This window comes from Phytophthora sojae, assembly GCF_000149755.1.
Source record: "Phytophthora sojae unplaced genomic scaffold PHYSOscaffold_9, whole genome shotgun sequence".
NCBI classification, from domain to species: Eukaryota; Oomycota; class Peronosporomycetes; order Peronosporales; family Peronosporaceae; genus Phytophthora; species Phytophthora sojae.
The window spans coordinates 1,282,469-1,299,086 of NW_009258123.1; the positions used below are offsets into that span (position 1 = coordinate 1,282,469).

Sequence of the window (16,618 nt, forward strand, 5' to 3'; positions counted from 1 at the left end):
GCGGGGATGACGCCAATAGTACATGAAGGCCAGAGATCCGGGATTACAATTGTAGCTCCAAATAAGAAAGAAGTCAAGATAAGTATTGGTGATATAAATTATTAACACAGAAAGCTCGTTCTTCTCATTATCTCGCGCTGTCACGTGGCACACGGCACCAAGTGTTAATTGTTCCCCAAGGATACGAGTTTCTTTAAAGCCTTACCATTTAGCATCTGCAACTTAACATTTCTTGTACAGCAGCAACCTTATCCAGTTCAAACATCCCGCACTTCCGTTTGGCACTGATGTCCGTAAAAGTTGAAGCTGTCGCCGCGGATACAGGGTTGACACGTCCTGAAAAGCAGCCGACACCACAGCATTGTTGCAGTGTTGAGAATGGCCTTATGCACGTTGACCATCAACTAGACGAGCCTTGAAACGAAAACCATGCGATTCTGTGAGCTTCATTGTAAGGTTTTGACGACCTGCCCAGGCAAGCGCCTTCTCAATAGCACGATGCGCGACGACCACCGGAGCAAACGTGCTCAACTTTTCAGATAACACTTATCATAACTACTCGCAGATGTGGACCGCAACTGGTACTGTGAGTTTGCAGCGACCATCATTGCCACGGACAAGTTCCCATATGATTTTAATATTTTACAAGCATTAATATCAGTAGTACATAGTAGTAATATCTACACCAAATAGTAGTGCTTTAACATAATAGTAGTATCTGGTGAAGAGTGAAACAATATTACTACAACAAAGTACTGCGTTAAACACTAGTATTCAGATTTTTTTTAAGCATTGCGGCTTGCAGGGATTTTGCCCTCTCATTTTCAACTTTATATCGGACCCTGATTTATATAAATTGGAGCTGTAGGGGTCTGAAATAGGGATCGAACATTCAAAGCAGGTGATATACATAGTGAAGTCAAATATAGCATGCTCTACACTGTTCAATGTCCATCTACTCTAACTAGTAGGTGCAGAGATAGCTTAGGTGACAGCGCAGCGAGCGGGTTGTTTACTTGTTCGTTCTGCTTTCTTAGCTGAAAGAATCGACGCGGTGTATGTTGCCATGGCACTACTCTTCCGTAAAAGGCACGCTGCCGTGCATGCACCCCCGATTGTAGTGGATTTGCCACAGCTGACCTGAGATAATCACTGCCCCTCAGAATTGCAACATTAAAGCGGCAATTCGGGTACAGTAGCTGCTAACAAATCGGATCCCATCAAATCGGACCACTTTAACAAATCGGACCCGATATATCGGATAAATGATGCCCTGATTTGCCAAAATCGCTGCAAGCCACAATAAAATAGAAGCACCCATTCAATATATGTTTGGCAACACAAAAACATCTATTGATTTCCACCACGCTATCAGTAAATGCATGGAGCAATGCGTTTACCTCGCATTGCTCTTACAAGAACGCGTTGTCAACCCACCACTCGCTCGTGTAGTTCTCACCCAAGATCTTCGTAGCAGGCACCGCAGCATCCAATTGTGCACTGAAGGACACTCGCTTGTCTTTCGCCGCACCGGGACCTCTGTTGTTGAACTCCCGGTAATAAACATTGGCGATGTTCGTATCGTTGTGCCAAAGTTGCCAGCCTTCCGCGTTGACTACATCGCCAAGCTCACTATTCTGCCAGACAACCCGCGAGTACGGACGCCATGGACGGCCGAGGAAAGCCGATCCATTGCCACTGGAGCTGAACACGCGCGCGTTGTTGAACACGAAGTAGGACGGGCTGGATTCATTGACACGACCGTTTGCCGTGATGCTGCCAGGCCCGATAGTATCGATGTCACACGACTCAAACCACGCCTCCCCCCTCAAACCGAAGACGAAATCAATAGCGCCGCTGATGTACGAATGAGCGAAGAGCTGGCGTCCCATATTCGCGTAAACGGTGTCCTGGTAAGAAGTGAAGTTGCACGCGTAGAAGCCGTAGTTGTTGCCTTCGACGATAGTAGCGACCGCTTGCCCGTTCTTCTGGATATACCCAGCCGTGTTGGCGAGATTGAGGTTGTACACTTTCATATTGTTCGTCTTGAGGCGCAACGTGCTGGTCAGGTCGTTGCGTCCGCTTGTAATCTCGGGAGGGATGTCACGCTGGGCCTTCGAGTGAGTAATAGTCACCTCATTGGCAGCATACGACTTGGTGTTGCACGTGTAGCCCTGCATCACCAGAGGGCCGTTCAACTTGGAGACCAGGACTTGCTCGCGGTACACACCGGGGAACAGGAAGATGGTGTGCTCGTCGGTATTGTTGGGGACGTGCGCAACAGCCTCCGAGATGTTGCGGAAGCTGCCGCTGTACGCTCCAGTATGGTCGACAACAAAGGCCCCTACAGGAGGCTGAGTGCGAGCGTCGGGCCCGGAGCAGGTGTAATCGGCAGCTGCACTCGCCACGAAGCTGACAAGGAGTAAATCGAAAATTCGCATCGTTGGTAAGTTGAGTACAGTGGGTCGGTGGGTGGAGGAAAACCTGAAGTGAGATGTTTGGAGTTCGAGCACGAGCTCTTGGTGTGGGCTGTCGTGCCCATTGCACCATGCCCACTGGCAGCAACGCTGCGACAGCGTTTACTTGCGTGCTGTACGCTGTGATGAAGAAGACCCCACATTTTGGTGCCAAAACTGGATGTATCCCTTTTAAGATTGGACAATCGATGATTGCGCGACTTCGGCAGGAATGTGTATTGTTATTACACATTCCTCTCGAAGTCGCCCGATGCATTATATTATAGTGCGTGTATGGTCTCCTATGCTGTAAGCCTTTTCGCTTGGTTCAATCCAAGAACAATATCAACCGTGGGGTTCTTTTTTACCAATCCGAATATCATTTTTTGCCTCGTACTGTACAGCAAACCAGTTTCAAGGTTTGCACGCAGAAACCAATTTGATGACAAGTGCATGCCATTTGGTAGCAGAAATGCCGCTGAACCCGTGTTTTAATAGTATATCCACACACCACCATCCGTGTAACCAGCATCCAGAGCGAATCTATGGACAAGACTTGACAGTAGAAGCCGAATTTCGTGGCTCAATGGTCTCGTACTGCACACCGAGCTTAAAGGAGTTATGTTGGAACATCGTTGACAATCTGAGGAAGTCGACTCGATAATCGCTGACGAGGGGCCACCGAGCGAGGAAGTCGAACCGATGCAGATCCAACCAGCGACAGAGCCGTCAACAGCGGCTGAGCTGCAGGAAGAGGAAGATATTCGGATCAGCCAGTGAATTAAGCTCAAATAGAAGACCACTTTACCACGATTACGCTGCGTTCATCGGTACGAAAGAAAAAACTCAACGAAGCGCATCCCAGCCTGAAAACGATCCCGTTTGCTATGGCGTTGACTAAGGCTAGTGTTTTACTTAGAAAAAAAAAGATATTCAGATTCACGAGCTCTCAGTCTGTAGTTACTTAGAAAAAAAAGATATTCAGATTCACGAGCTCTCAGTCTGTAGTAACTGTAGTAACAGACTTGAGAGCTCGTGAATCTGAATATCTTTTTTTTTCTAAGTAAAACTGTACTTCGAGGTAGAATATAAGAATATATCGAACGATTAAAGAGCTATTCACAGGTCGAAGACCTGTGCTTGGCCGGCAGAAATATTTTGTAACTTACCGAAACCGGGTACCTTTCTAACCGAAATAGAGTACTTTATAATCTAAACAATTACATTTAAAGCTACGAATGACTACATGTATTACTCTGTAGCTCAGGGGTTGTTTGCTTAACCCTTTCGCGGTAAAAGGATACAGAAAGCGCCCTTTAGATGATTTTCCAAAACACGGTAGAGTGTACACCCTCTTAAAGGGCGCATCCTGTGCCCTTTTGCACAAGTTCAAGCTAGTAATCAACCTTCTTTTAAAACAAATCATAATCAGTACGCAGAGTAATCATCATGTAATCATTGTCTATACAAATGCTAATCATACGCATACACTCTATGCATTCTGCAAATCACCGTAGATGGCATGTCCCATGATACACACCGAAAAGGCTCCGTAACTTTGTAAAAGGACGCCTAGAGCGCCCTTTTAGAAGGAAGTATCAATGAGTTGTATACTATAATTTATTGAGGATACTCGCGAAAGGGTTAATTTAGCACTAAAATCTAAGATAAGACTAAAAATTACGAGTTATTACTACTTTTGTGAAAGATTGCTAAGAATTTCACAAATAAACTACGCTATGCATCCGCTGAAGCATACTTTATAGCTGGGCAAGGCTTGTCAATATCTCGTGCTATCATGTCTGCTAGCTCGAGCTACGTAAGCTGTACGCCTCAAATGTTGATAGCTTAGTACATCGTCTCACATTAGACATGCTCGCCAAACATGGAACGGAGGGTGATAATATTGTCTTCACTGCAGATTTGGATACCTGCATGTTATTATAGGTGACATTCTGGCCCATAACGAGCTCTGGTTCGAATGTAGACGAAGCGATGAGTTGCATAAATTAAAATAAAAAGAGAGAGAGAGAGCGATCTATCTACCTGTTGGATGAGCAAATGCCGCTCATTTCGCGAAACTCTGACGATTGACTACTAAGGCTTCGCGGGTGCTGGAATAGCTCGTCCAGACTTGTCTAATCCGCATTGCAAGTGACTTCGGTGCGCCGCACATGCTGCGCACCAGGCACTCTCTGGATACTTTCCCCACTCAATACGATAGTGGCATCAAAATTCATATCAGCAGGGTTCTGCAGTAGCTTTAACTCTGTCTCTTTCTGTGTATATCTAGCTAGCCTAGCTCAATAGTTTGTGAGTGGATTCCAAGTTTTTGCTCCGACCCAGAGCATTTAATGGCCACTTTGTTAAGTTTCCAGGCCAAAATGAGACACTGGTCGTCCTCAGAATCTTCTTGACGTAGTTCAAGAACTCGACTTAGCCGACTGTCAGCAAACGGTTTATTTAGCAACTATTCATTCTTGCCAACAACGGATCTTGCTACTGTAATGTTCATCAATTGATTTCTGAAGCCTTATTAACACAGAAATGGCTCCAAGTCGGGCTCGCATACAAAACTAACTTGCGATTTGAACATGTTTCGCTGAGATCGAGCCATTATTGCTGGTAAATACCAGTTTCAGAGATCAACTTTTGACTAATTCGACCTGTGCCCCCCCCCCCCCCCCCCGGAGCGTTCGCTCCGGGTCGCCTATTTACAGGTCGAAGACCTGTGCTTGGCCCCGGCAAAAACTTCAAAAACCGGGTACCCAATGGGGTCTCTCTTTCTTAATTGTAATGTTAAAGCTAATATCTGCCGGAATCGGGTACCCGTCGATAAATGCTATCGCCAAACCAACCAGCTAACTCGACGGTGACACGAGCATCGTTCGTTTGAATAAGACTTTTTCCCTGCGTTGAAGCAACCACTTCCAAGGAATTGGCCCATTAGCGTATTTCTCATCCCACAATTTACCCCCCAAGCCCTCAAGTTAAAAGTTTGTTTGTTTGTTTTGTTTTTGAATTGAGGATCACTATTGTCACTTAACTAACATCCTCAGTTAAAAGGTCAAGATCAGCGCACCATGCGTCTCTCCTTCGTTCCGCTACTGTAGCTCTCTCGTCTGATTGTTAGCACACAACATAGTACAAAAATGAGCACAGTATACCTTACCTGCAAAATGAATGAAATAGCTATCTCGTTGCTGGCGCCAACGCAGCCATTGGACGCTGACCAGGGTGTTATGTCACTGATGGCCTCATCAGACCAGGCAACCTCAATTGGGGACTTTCGGTTCCTGAGAACCGACCACGATAAAGAAGAGCGGGGCTTGCTGGTTACCAGCCTCACAAAAAAGGTTTGGCTGAAACATCATTTCCGTACCGATACACTTCGATGTGCGCAACTATTTGTTCAATTACGCATTCCCGGGCAGTAGATGCCCACGTTAGAATCAACTACAGGGTTGGGCTGGTAGTGCTTTTAAGTATTAAAAACGATGGGATTTACTCAATTATTATCTGTTATCATCGTCCATGAAACTATCCGTCGACCTGTGTACCCTCCCGGAGCAACGCTCCGGGTTGCCTATAGACGATAACTGTAAGTTCGTGTAATTGCACTCACAGCGAAGAGAGCCGCGAGATAAACAATGGAGATTTGTTAACCGTACTATCATAGTTCTTTTACTAACGTTTGCTGAAGTAATAAAGAACGTTATCTTTCGACTGGTGCTATACTTTATTGCCCGGAAACGTAACACTTGGAAGTATTTCCTTTCTGGACAATAAATTTAAAATTATACGAACAGGAAGCGATAAGAGTATCATTCGACAACTGTGGAGGCTCCAAGTTGTGAGAGGATCGCCTCTTCGGACGCCCAAGTTGGGAGGGATAAAAAGCAAATGTAGCACCTTCAAGTCACTGGTAGGGCGACTGGTGCTCCGCTGTGTGGCGAATAAAGTCACTTGTCGCTCGATAAACTCGCGCGAATGCGCTGCTTGTTATCGTCTCTTGAAAGTTCGGCAGCTTTGAGGTACTCACTCGGTTTGGCCCTTCACATGTCTACAAGTGTTTTTCGTACTACTAGTAGTTACCAGCATTGTTCGCAGTTCGAAGAACTGTCGATTGGGGGAAGGTTTTTGGATGTCATCGAACGACATTCAAGCTACTCCTGTAGCTTGCGGATGTCATCGAACAACATTCACACTACATCAGACAACACTCGATCGATTCCGGTCTGAATGACTCTTACAGGTTTAGATGGATGCCTATTCGCCTCGGAGCTTCTTTTCCTTCTAGATTGATGTCAGATGCACACGATGCCACCAGGGAAAGTGGAGCTCCATCACAAACATCAGAGACAGAGACTACTACGACGAACACCGTATGATGCCGACCTTGGGTACAACTGGTCATTACTACATCACTGCATCGTATTATACTACATGCAGCTTCAAAGCACTCAACATGCAGCTTCAAAGCACTCACTGACTCATTCCATTAGCAATTATCGATTCGATCTGTTATGAGTCATAACTTATACCCTCCTCTTTCAGACACAAATTTTCTTCTGCGTGTATAGATTTTCAGAGAGATTAATTGAAAATCGTGTGGTCACCTGAGTTTGCCGTGACATAAATTGTCGTCAGGCTGATATTGTGTGAATCCCCACAGTCATTGGAATGAGTCTAGATTAATTATATAAAACATTCCACTAAAACTTTGCAAAAAAGCTACTTAAAGTTTTTAAGGTTGTGCGAACCAAGATGGGAAGTATAGCTTGATTTTTTTTCGGTCAACATATTTTTAACCAAAGCAATCTCTATCCGCCGACAACGCGGTGGCGTCCTATACGATGGCGAACGAATTCATTTATCGGAGACTCAAAAAGAGCTGCACCTGGTTCTCCGGATAAAAGGCTAATGATCTACTTCTTTATCCTGTTCTCGTCAATAGAACTTCAAAGTACATTGTTGCAGATATTAACTCAGATCCTCCTAATGCTACATGAATGCGGTACGTTCAGTTTAATACTTGATAAATGGCAATAACAAACTTGGACGAATCGAAGCTGACAGTTTTTGTTGTTGTTAGATATTCAGGCGACCCGGACAAAAATATGTGTGCAGCTGCGCCATGTTTTATCAAACATAATTTAAAATGCACCTTGTACGCCCCCGGATTCTTCTGCAAGAGGAAGCCCGGGCGGACAACGTAAAAGCAAAGGACAAACACCCGGTGTATCCAACTCCTACACCCGATAGAGATCTCCAAGACCTCAGTTTTGACCCATCAAACTTGCTGGCTTCATCGGGCTACCCTGCAACTTCGGTTGAGCAGTTAGCCTGGCAGCGCTAAATATTCGAATGCACGGTTTTTTCTTGTTTTATCGCCACCTGTAAGTCCGAGCACAACACTGCAATCGAAGCAATACAGGATTCTGCCTGGGCATCAGCGCACATTTCAGTGACAGGAAGGAAGGAAATTACGTTGATTAGCCAGTTGTTGATAATCGTTCTACTAACCACAAAAGAACTAAAGTTAAAACTAAATCCGTGGGGTCCTCATCCGACGGGCAGGAGGACGTGGAGTCACCACGGTGGGTTTGTCAAACTCAAGCGTTGAAGTGTCAATTCGTTATATGAACTGGCAACGCCTTTGAAAAGTAGTGATCAAACTTGGTACACTTGGTTGTACAGTGGTAGATTAGGCAGATGCTGCGGATGCGAAGCAGGCGCAGGAAATGCCCGAGTACATCGTTTGCCTGCAAGGGTATCCGTACAAGCCAACTTCGAACTGCGATACCCCCCGGGTCCCCAATTTTCTTAGCTACTGCAAGGAAGTTGAGTCTAGGTCTTTACATTCCTACGGCAAAACCAAAGCCGCATTAAAACATCTATGTTTATCAAACAACTAACTATCAAAATGAATGAAGAAAGTGGGTTTTCCTACCTAAGTCTACCGCGCGTGATGCTTGCAAGGCCTGACGCTTACAAGAACTTGTGGTCAACGTACCACTCGCTCGTGTAGTTGTCGCCAAGAATTTGCGTGATCGGCACCGGCGCATCCAGAACTCCGCTGAAGGACACGCGCTTGTCCGTCGCCACGCCAGGGCCCCTGTTGTTGAACTCCTTGTAGTACGTTGGCCGTTTTTTTGTCCTTGTTCCACTGCTGCCAGCCGTCCGGGTGGATCACGTCACTGAGCTCGCTGTTCTGCCACACAACGCGCGAGTACGGACGCCACGGGCGGCCAAGGTACGCGGTGCCATTGCCGATGGAGCTGAAGACGCGCGCGTTGTTGAACACGTAGAAGGACGGGCTGGACTCGTTAACACGACGGTTAGCCGTGATGCAGCCCGGACCGACAGGCTCGATGTCGCACGACTCGAACCACGCCTCCGCCTTGGTGCCGAAGATGAAGTCGACGTCACCGCTAATGTACGAGCGGGCGAAGAGCTCCTTGCCCTTGTTAGCATAGACCGTATCCTGGTTCGAGGTAAAGTTGCAGGCGTAGAAGCCGTAGTTGTTGCCTTCGACGATAGTTACACCTTGACGTTGTTGGTCTTCAGACGCAGCGTACTGGTCAGGTCGTTGCGACCGCTAGTAATCTCGGGAGGAATGTCACGCTGAGCCTTGGCGTGAGTAATAGTCACCTCGTTGGCGGCGTACGACGTCGTGTTGCACGTGTAGCCCTGCAGCACCAGGGGGCCGTTCAACTTGGAGATGAGGACTTGCTCGCGGTACACACCGGGGAAGAGGAAGATGGTGTGCTCGTCGGTATTGTTGGGCACGTTGCCCACAGCTTCCGAGACATTGCGGAAGCTGCCGCTGTACGCCCCCGTGGGGTCGCCGACGATGGCATTGGCAGGCGGCTGAGTGCGAGCGTCGGGGCCGTTGCAGGAGCATTCGGTGGAGCTGCTGACCAAGAGGCTGGCGAGCGCGACGAGAGGGAGGGCGAAAATGCGCATAGTTGATGGAGGGGATCCGCTAAGGAGGGCCCTCATCGGGAGGGCCCTCGTAATAGAGTCGACATTTGGGAAACAGCCGGTTGTGACAAACGCACATTTGGGTCATTCGTAATAGGTGCATGTACCGAAATCGTCGGCAACGCTCTGTGGAAATGATACCGTTGCCGACGATCATAGCTCTACTATAAATAAGCATCCGAGGCGAAGTTTACTTTAGACTACCAGCAAATAATAAGAGGGATTGAGTGCTTGCCATTTTTCAGATCTCGTTGTGCTGATGGTGCGCCCTGCTTTCCCAGCGTCTGGCTACGCCGTGTTCTACCTGCAAGTTTCCCAAGCGACTATTGATGAGCTCTACCTAGAAGCAGAGTCTCGGACCTACCGACCTGTGTTTCGAGAAGTAGGCGGAGCCGAAGATGACATATTCAGAAGTCAATCACGAGTTCAGCGCATGACACTTCCCCTTCGACGTGTTTCCGCTGCAATCCTTGAGGATGCAGCTACCCGCGACTCCAACTACAGACCCTGTGTGTTTTCGTACATGCACTCGCGACCTGGGGGACAATACCAGGAACCTCATCAAGACTATGCAGACGAAGTGCGAGCTGCTGTGCATGCCCGCTACCCGGGCAGCATTCCGGCTAGTGTTATTATTGCCATCCAACCCGGGACAAGACTGCGGTTGTTTCCCCGCTGCTTTGACTTTGCCCGCCCTGAAATGGAGATTGAATTGGAGATCCCTACTGGATATGCAGTTGTGTTTCGTGGCGATTTATTTCATAGTGGTGTGGGGTATACTACTTCCAACTATAGGCTTCACTGCTACTTGTTTTTTCGAGACCTTGGTTGGAGACCAGACGTGGTGTCAAATTCGCTGTTAGTATGCCAATACTGCGGTCGCACCGAACGAGTTTCGGCCCGAATTCGGCAGCACCGGTATTTCTGCCTGCAGAAGCCGGATGGACTCGCGCATCGTATCGCTCGGCGGGAGCAGCAAAATCGCCGCGGTGAGTATCCCTGCAACTATTGCAGCCAAGTTTTTGAGGTGCAAAGCACGCTTCGTTCTCATATTTTGGCTCAAGACGGTTCGACCTCTAGCCATAATGTTTAAGCTCAAATACATGTTCACTTAGGTAAATTTACTTTGTTTTTGGCATGCGAGTGCGAATGCGTTTTGCTTACAAAAATACTACGGCTTAGCAGAATATTTTATAAGACAAAGCGTACTATCTTGGTTACGATATGTACACTTTAATTAATTTGAAACCTATAATTGTTTTAAAACACGCAGAGACTACTGCCACGTTCTGATGTATACCTCTATCACTTGTGCTGGAACCACTGCTAGATTCTTCGCCTCGGTCGTTTTACGAGGTAATTACCTGGCCGTTACATGCTATAAACATAGTTGTACCCGATAAGACACTAGAGCTGGCAGTGCTTCTTCGTCTTAGCACCCCCAGCATCCTTTCACCCGCGTTGTCGGCAGGCACTACTCTAAGAACACCAACATCTACTCCGAAACGTGCATTACTACCACATCCAGCATCCGACGTGGTGTCGGCAGACCAACACACTACGAACAACAACACCTATCCAGACGCGAGTTTCGATGCCTTACCGCCACTCTGATGCTCGCTACGAGGCAGCTTTTGTCGGCTGCGCAGCAAGTGAGTTCTCAGCTAGTGTCTCGGCTGGAGTTTCGACCGGTGTCTCGGTTGATGTCAGTGACCTGGGTTTTAGCGTTCTGGGTAATTTCGACGTTGATAGCGATGGAGTAGCCGCTAGCGTGAACGCTGAGGCGTACCATGGGAATTCTGACGACGACGGAGATTGGGAAAGTGATGGCGAAGACGAAGACTCTATCATGGACTTGATACGAGAAGACTTCAACATCTCCAGCGACGTCCACGAATTCGACTTTCCTGACTTCAATTTGGACGATGATCTACCTGTCTGTGATGAAATAGATTCGGAGTTGGACTGGGTTGACGACAAATTGCTGGCTTTGGTTTGTACTCATCAGCTTAAGGAGGAGGAAAAGCGTCTCGACAACTCAGCGGTGGTCGCTGCAGACAACGTAGCGCAAACGGAGCCCGGTGAGATCGGAATGAGTGGGACCGACCTCCGTATGGTGGACGAAATCTACATTCTTCCGCCACCACCTCAGCTTACGTACGAATCGTACGATGCAGCTGAGGCAGCGATACATCAGTGGACATTGGAGCACCATTACAACGTCTCTCGACGACGGGTTCGGTATTTACCTGGTACCAAAATTGTGTGGGCGCGCAACCATGAGTGCGATCGAGCAGGGTGGCCAAAGTGCACGCAGCATTTGGTGGATAGCGAGCGACAGCGGTCCATGCGTGGCTCGAAGCGTTGTGGATGCCCCATGCGGTTAAAAATGTGCGCGGTCTCTAAGTCTGACATCGAGGGACCTTGGAAAATTGTACACACTCGTGATAACAGTGAGGTACACAATCACCCTGCGGTAGACGATGTTCGTGTCCACGCCGCACACCGGCAGCGTGCTGCAGCAGGTCTATCGCTTACTCAACAGAGCATGGAGGAAACTATTGTCGGTCAGACAGCTGCCGGTATTCCAGTGGCCAAGATTCGAGCGGCCATCCTCCACAGCACCCCTGGTTCTCTTGTGCTCCCGAAAGATATTGGAAACCTCAAAATGAGGGCGAGGAAGCAGGCCATGGCGACGCAGACCCCGCTTGAAGCTCTTTTTACTCTGTTGAACAATCACAATTTTTTCTTCAGATATGAGATCAACCCAGCCACAACCGAGCTTCTGTATTTGCTGTGGGCGCATCCTGCTACACTTCGCCTGTACAAGTTACACTGTGATGTTCTGATAATGGATGGTACGTTCAAGACAAACAAGTACGACCTGCCACTAGTGAACGTCATCGCAATGACTGGAATGAATATTGTTCTGCCCGTGGCGCAGTGTTTCTTACCTGGACAAAAAGACAATGACTACACTTGGTTTTTGATGCGATTTCGCGAATTGATTGACGAGCATGTTATCCAACTTCCATCGGTCAATCTAACCGATCGTGAATTGGCCGTGATGAATGCTCTTGACTCTGTGTTTCCTGAGGTTCCGTCACTAGTCTGCAGATGGCATCTGAAGCAGAACGTATTGGCAAAGGTTCGCAGTGTTCTCGGCCAGGTTCAAGTGGAGAACCCCCTTCCTGGCCAAGATAAGTGGGAAAATACTTGGCAGACCGAGGCCTTCATGTCATTCTTCTATAGGGCAGTGGAAGCAAGCACTGAAAGTGACTTTGAATTGCAATGTGTGATTTTGAAAGACTTGTCTCCGGTTCTGGCGGCCTACTTGGAGGCTCATTGGTGGAAGTACAAGACTAAAATCGTCCGGTGTTGGACGAACAAGTACAAGCACTTTGAGTATCGTGATACCTCAGCCGTGGAGGGTACCCATGCCCAATGCAAGCGTTGGCTACAGGACAGCAATGGTGACCTGTACACCGTATTTACTCGGTTACTACCATGGTGGCTCTCTTCAGCAAGTGCTGTAAGCATTCGTGCTGCTCGTGCTGCTACGATTCTACCGTACCTCTTTCAGAACGACAGATACACTCAAGTAGGCCGGATTATCACGGTATGGGCTCTGCGAGCAACTGACGAACTCTGGAAGGAGGCTAATCAAATGCTGACTGGAGCTAAACCGTGCCGTGGATGCACTGGTGTATTTCGGATCGTGAATGGGAGGCCCTGTGTACATGAATTGATTTCGATCATTCAGTCAAACGGTAGGATGAAACTACTTCCTACGATGTATGATCCACACTGGTGGATCTACTGCGACCGAATGGAGGCTTGGCGTCCACGCATCATCGAACCCGCAAGTCTTCGCACTAAACGCAGGAAAGCCCAATCGCATCGTGCCAACCATGGGGCAAGTGGTACAGCACGAGATCCCACGCTTGCAGAAAGAGTTGACCAAAACAATCCAGAACCAGCACCAAGTTTTCTGCGAGGGATGACGAGCCATCTCATTACCAGTTCAAGCCGACCAAGCCTTCATCTCCACGCAATCACGAATGGCGGGATATTCCCAAGTAATGGGCTTGTTCATGTCACCACTGCCTACCAACAAGACGGCTTCAGAGTCGACCCAAGCCTGGCCGGGACCTACCAAACGTCTCACGCACATCCACGCACTTGGGGATACGCTAACAGACACCCGTTTTAACTTTAACACGTATTCTATCAAGTCTACCTAACGTGTACAAGCACACCCACAACGTTTAGGGCAGTATGTACTACAATCGAAGTTGTACCACTGTACCATACAGAAGTTTCACAGATATGCAATTTGCAGATTTGCACCATACCTTGTACTTTAAACTTTTATAAGGGTTCGAGTGCGCAAGCATGTAAGCGCCAACGCATAAGTACCTTTCTCGTATGTTTCACTTTTAAACATGCAGGTAGATGTCGTTTATATTTTAGATGCAGAAGTGTTACACTTGCGCGTGTTGCAAAAGTGTTACACTTGCGCGTGTTGCAAAAGTGTTACACTTGCGCGTGTTGCAAAAGTGTAACAGAAATGCACCTTGCGGAAGTGTTACACTTCTGCAATGTACAAATATGTACCACTTCGGTATGATGCACTTATGCTACACTTCTGCAATTTATGCCTTTGTAACACTGCTGATGCATTACGTATTAGTAAAATTAATAAATAAGCCTATCAAAACATCAGAAGTGTAGCATGGTTTCCGTGTTAACTTTCTCACTACAGGTTACGTGTAAGTTAACCTAGCTGACGGACTTCATCCGAAGTAATAGTGTGCGGATGACATTTTGCGTACACAAGCCCTCGGCTTTTTCTTGACTGAAGCCACGCTATTTCCTTCGACCCGACGGATACCAGTCGCATGAGCAGTAGAGGCCACGTTCGCTTTTTTGAGCTTGGGCCGCTGCGAGGAAGTTGAGGGCGAGGCGATGAGTTCACATGCGCCGAAGATGGCGTAGTATTAGCGGTCTTGTCGCTCATGACGGCCATCGAGAGGGCGGGATCAGCTATCGCTCCGTCAGAATTTGGGACCGGGACCGGCAGGTCTGGCTCAGATGCAGAATGCAGCGAGGAGGCAGCTTCTTTATCCAGCTCAGGCTCTGCTCCCAAATCACCAGTACAGGAAGAATCCGATCCATTTACCGGCACAGCGTTGCCACCCGAGTACAGCTGGCTCTGCCAAGCGAGGGATCCCCAATACCTAGCATATCGGGGATTGAACGGCACTTGGTTGTCCACAGCCTCCTTAAATCTTGGGTTGACGCCGCTGTTGTCGGTTGTAAAGTCGCGCCACGTTGCGACGGCCTCTCGAGCCGAGTCTCGTGTCATTTCATGAGCTTCCATCGCTTCAGAGTCACTATGCAACAAATTATACGATCTCGTGGCAGATACATGAGCCGCCGTATCCCACATCAACACGAGTAATTTGTCTCGTGCTCCTGCCGAGAAGCTGCCAGCCACTTGCGCCCCCAAGCACTCAATAACCGCGGCAGCAGACTCAGCAACACCATCGGCATCACGCTTCCGAACAGCCATCGCCATAGCAGCCAGCTCTGCCGACATCGCGGCTCGCGCCACAGAGCCACAGAGCTGATTGCGCTGTCGTAGAAGCTTGGCCAGAGCCTGGTCGGCCGCCGACTCGGGCGCTTGAACTGGGGCGTCGCAGGTTCTACCAACGCGCGAGTCAGTCGAAGTGATAGCAGCGCGGGCTCGATGTGGGTAACGAGCGCCATCTTGGCGCTCGTCTAGCACCCCGTTGGGCGCTTCTTCCAGAAGGAACGTGTCGTCAGCAGTGCTCTGCAAGAAGCTCTCTCTCTCTTCTGGCATTAGCGCTTTCCACTTCGCGCGCAGGTCCTTGCCGGCGCGATTGCTGAGCCATGCCTTGGTGACTGCAGCCTCATGCGCGCCGTCGAGCTCTTCTTGAGCGAAAACCTTCGCGTGGGCAGACACTCCCTGCCCTTGCTTTAGCTGGGATGCCCAGGCGAAGAAGGCGCGGTGGACACGCACGAGAGGTGGGAGAGTGCTTTAAGAACCGAGCTCTCGTTTTGGTACATGTACCTATTACGGATGACCCAAATGTGCGTTTGTCACAATCAGCTGTTTCCCAAATGTCGACTATATTACGAGGGCCCTCCCGATGAGGGTCCTCCTTAGCGGATCCCTTGATGGAGTTGGAAGTTGACTTGGTCGCCGAGGAGGAAAAGTGAAACTGAGATGTTTAGCAACCCTTCCGTAAGACGGACAGACCAGTTTAGGGCGTGGATCGGCATGGCCTTCGGTGTTCGTTGTTATGATTGGGCCTATCCTATCTGTGGGCTGCCACGATCCGCTGCGACAGTGTTACTTGCTCAATGAAAACTCTCCGAATTTCGAGATGGCAAACTGGATGGATTTTTTGGAGGGGATTGCGTGAATCGCTTTGCTTTTTGTGTGCGCGCTTCCTCGAGGACCTTGCCGCTCAATTCTTGCCGCACCCGCCACCGATAAGGAAGATAGAGTAGCCAAGCTGCGTAAATGCACAAATACACAACGTTTCCTTTTGCTCACTCTGTCTTCGCGCTCTTGCGCTTGACCCTGCCGAATTGAGTCTGAGCTCCTACTTGTTCAATGCACTGTGGCTGCAGTACTCTGCCAACCACTCGAACTACTTCAACACCTGTCTGCTGCTCCGCAGCTTCTCCTCACTTGTCTCCACGACCTCTCTCCTTCCGACGACTTCGCCAGCACCTTCGCTCCATGAGACGACCACCGCCGTTGCGCCATAGAAAACAAGAAAACGGGGCTCGACTCAACGACGTCTTGATAGGAGCAAAAGAGTGACTTACGCTATGGACCACGCTTAACTCCAGTCGCCCCTCTTGTTAGGACAAACGGGAGGACAAAATCGGTTTTTACTTGATTTCTGTATAGTGTACCACAAATTTTGTCCTAGACAGACGCTAGGACAAAAATTATGGTACACTATACTTTACTTCCGTGAATTTCGGATTTGTCCTAGCATTTTTTCGGTTTGTCCTAGCAAAGTGCCCGACTGGGGTTAAGAAAGCTGCATGTGCAACCAGAGGTTTTTCTTCTTCTTCTTCTTCATCACGAGGGGACGTAGGTGGCAATGACGTGAGGAACCGGCCTGGAGAGT

General features: G+C 48.5%; 4 protein-coding genes across 4 annotated transcripts; 1 reads left to right on the plus strand and 3 right to left on the minus strand.

Annotated features, from left to right (window-relative positions):
- Positions 1-1,412: 1,412 nt before the first annotated feature.
- Positions 1,413-2,441, minus strand: PHYSODRAFT_521418 (hypothetical protein; the record flags this gene model as incomplete). Its single annotated transcript, XM_009536383.1, has 1 exon — positions 1,413-2,441. The coding sequence occupies one exon, from the start codon at positions 2,439-2,441 to the stop codon at positions 1,413-1,415; it is 1,029 nt and encodes a 342-aa protein (XP_009534678.1).
- A 6,006-nt stretch (positions 2,442-8,447) lies between these two features.
- On the minus strand, positions 8,448-9,425 carry PHYSODRAFT_338541 (hypothetical protein; the record flags this gene model as incomplete). Its single annotated transcript, XM_009536384.1, has 3 exons — positions 8,448-8,549; positions 8,599-8,922; positions 9,006-9,425. The coding sequence occupies 3 exons, from the start codon at positions 9,423-9,425 to the stop codon at positions 8,448-8,450; spliced, it is 846 nt and encodes a 281-aa protein (XP_009534679.1).
- Positions 9,426-9,702: 277 nt separating this feature from the next.
- PHYSODRAFT_521703 (hypothetical protein) lies at positions 9,703-10,536 on the plus strand (the record flags this gene model as incomplete). Its single annotated transcript, XM_009536385.1, has 1 exon — positions 9,703-10,536. The coding sequence occupies one exon, from the start codon at positions 9,703-9,705 to the stop codon at positions 10,534-10,536; it is 834 nt and encodes a 277-aa protein (XP_009534680.1).
- A 3,953-nt stretch (positions 10,537-14,489) lies between these two features.
- Positions 14,490-15,752, minus strand: PHYSODRAFT_338543 (hypothetical protein; the record flags this gene model as incomplete). Its single annotated transcript, XM_009536386.1, has 3 exons — positions 14,490-14,585; positions 14,626-15,505; positions 15,730-15,752. The coding sequence occupies 3 exons, from the start codon at positions 15,750-15,752 to the stop codon at positions 14,490-14,492; spliced, it is 999 nt and encodes a 332-aa protein (XP_009534681.1).
- Positions 15,753-16,618: the final 866 nt, after the last annotated feature.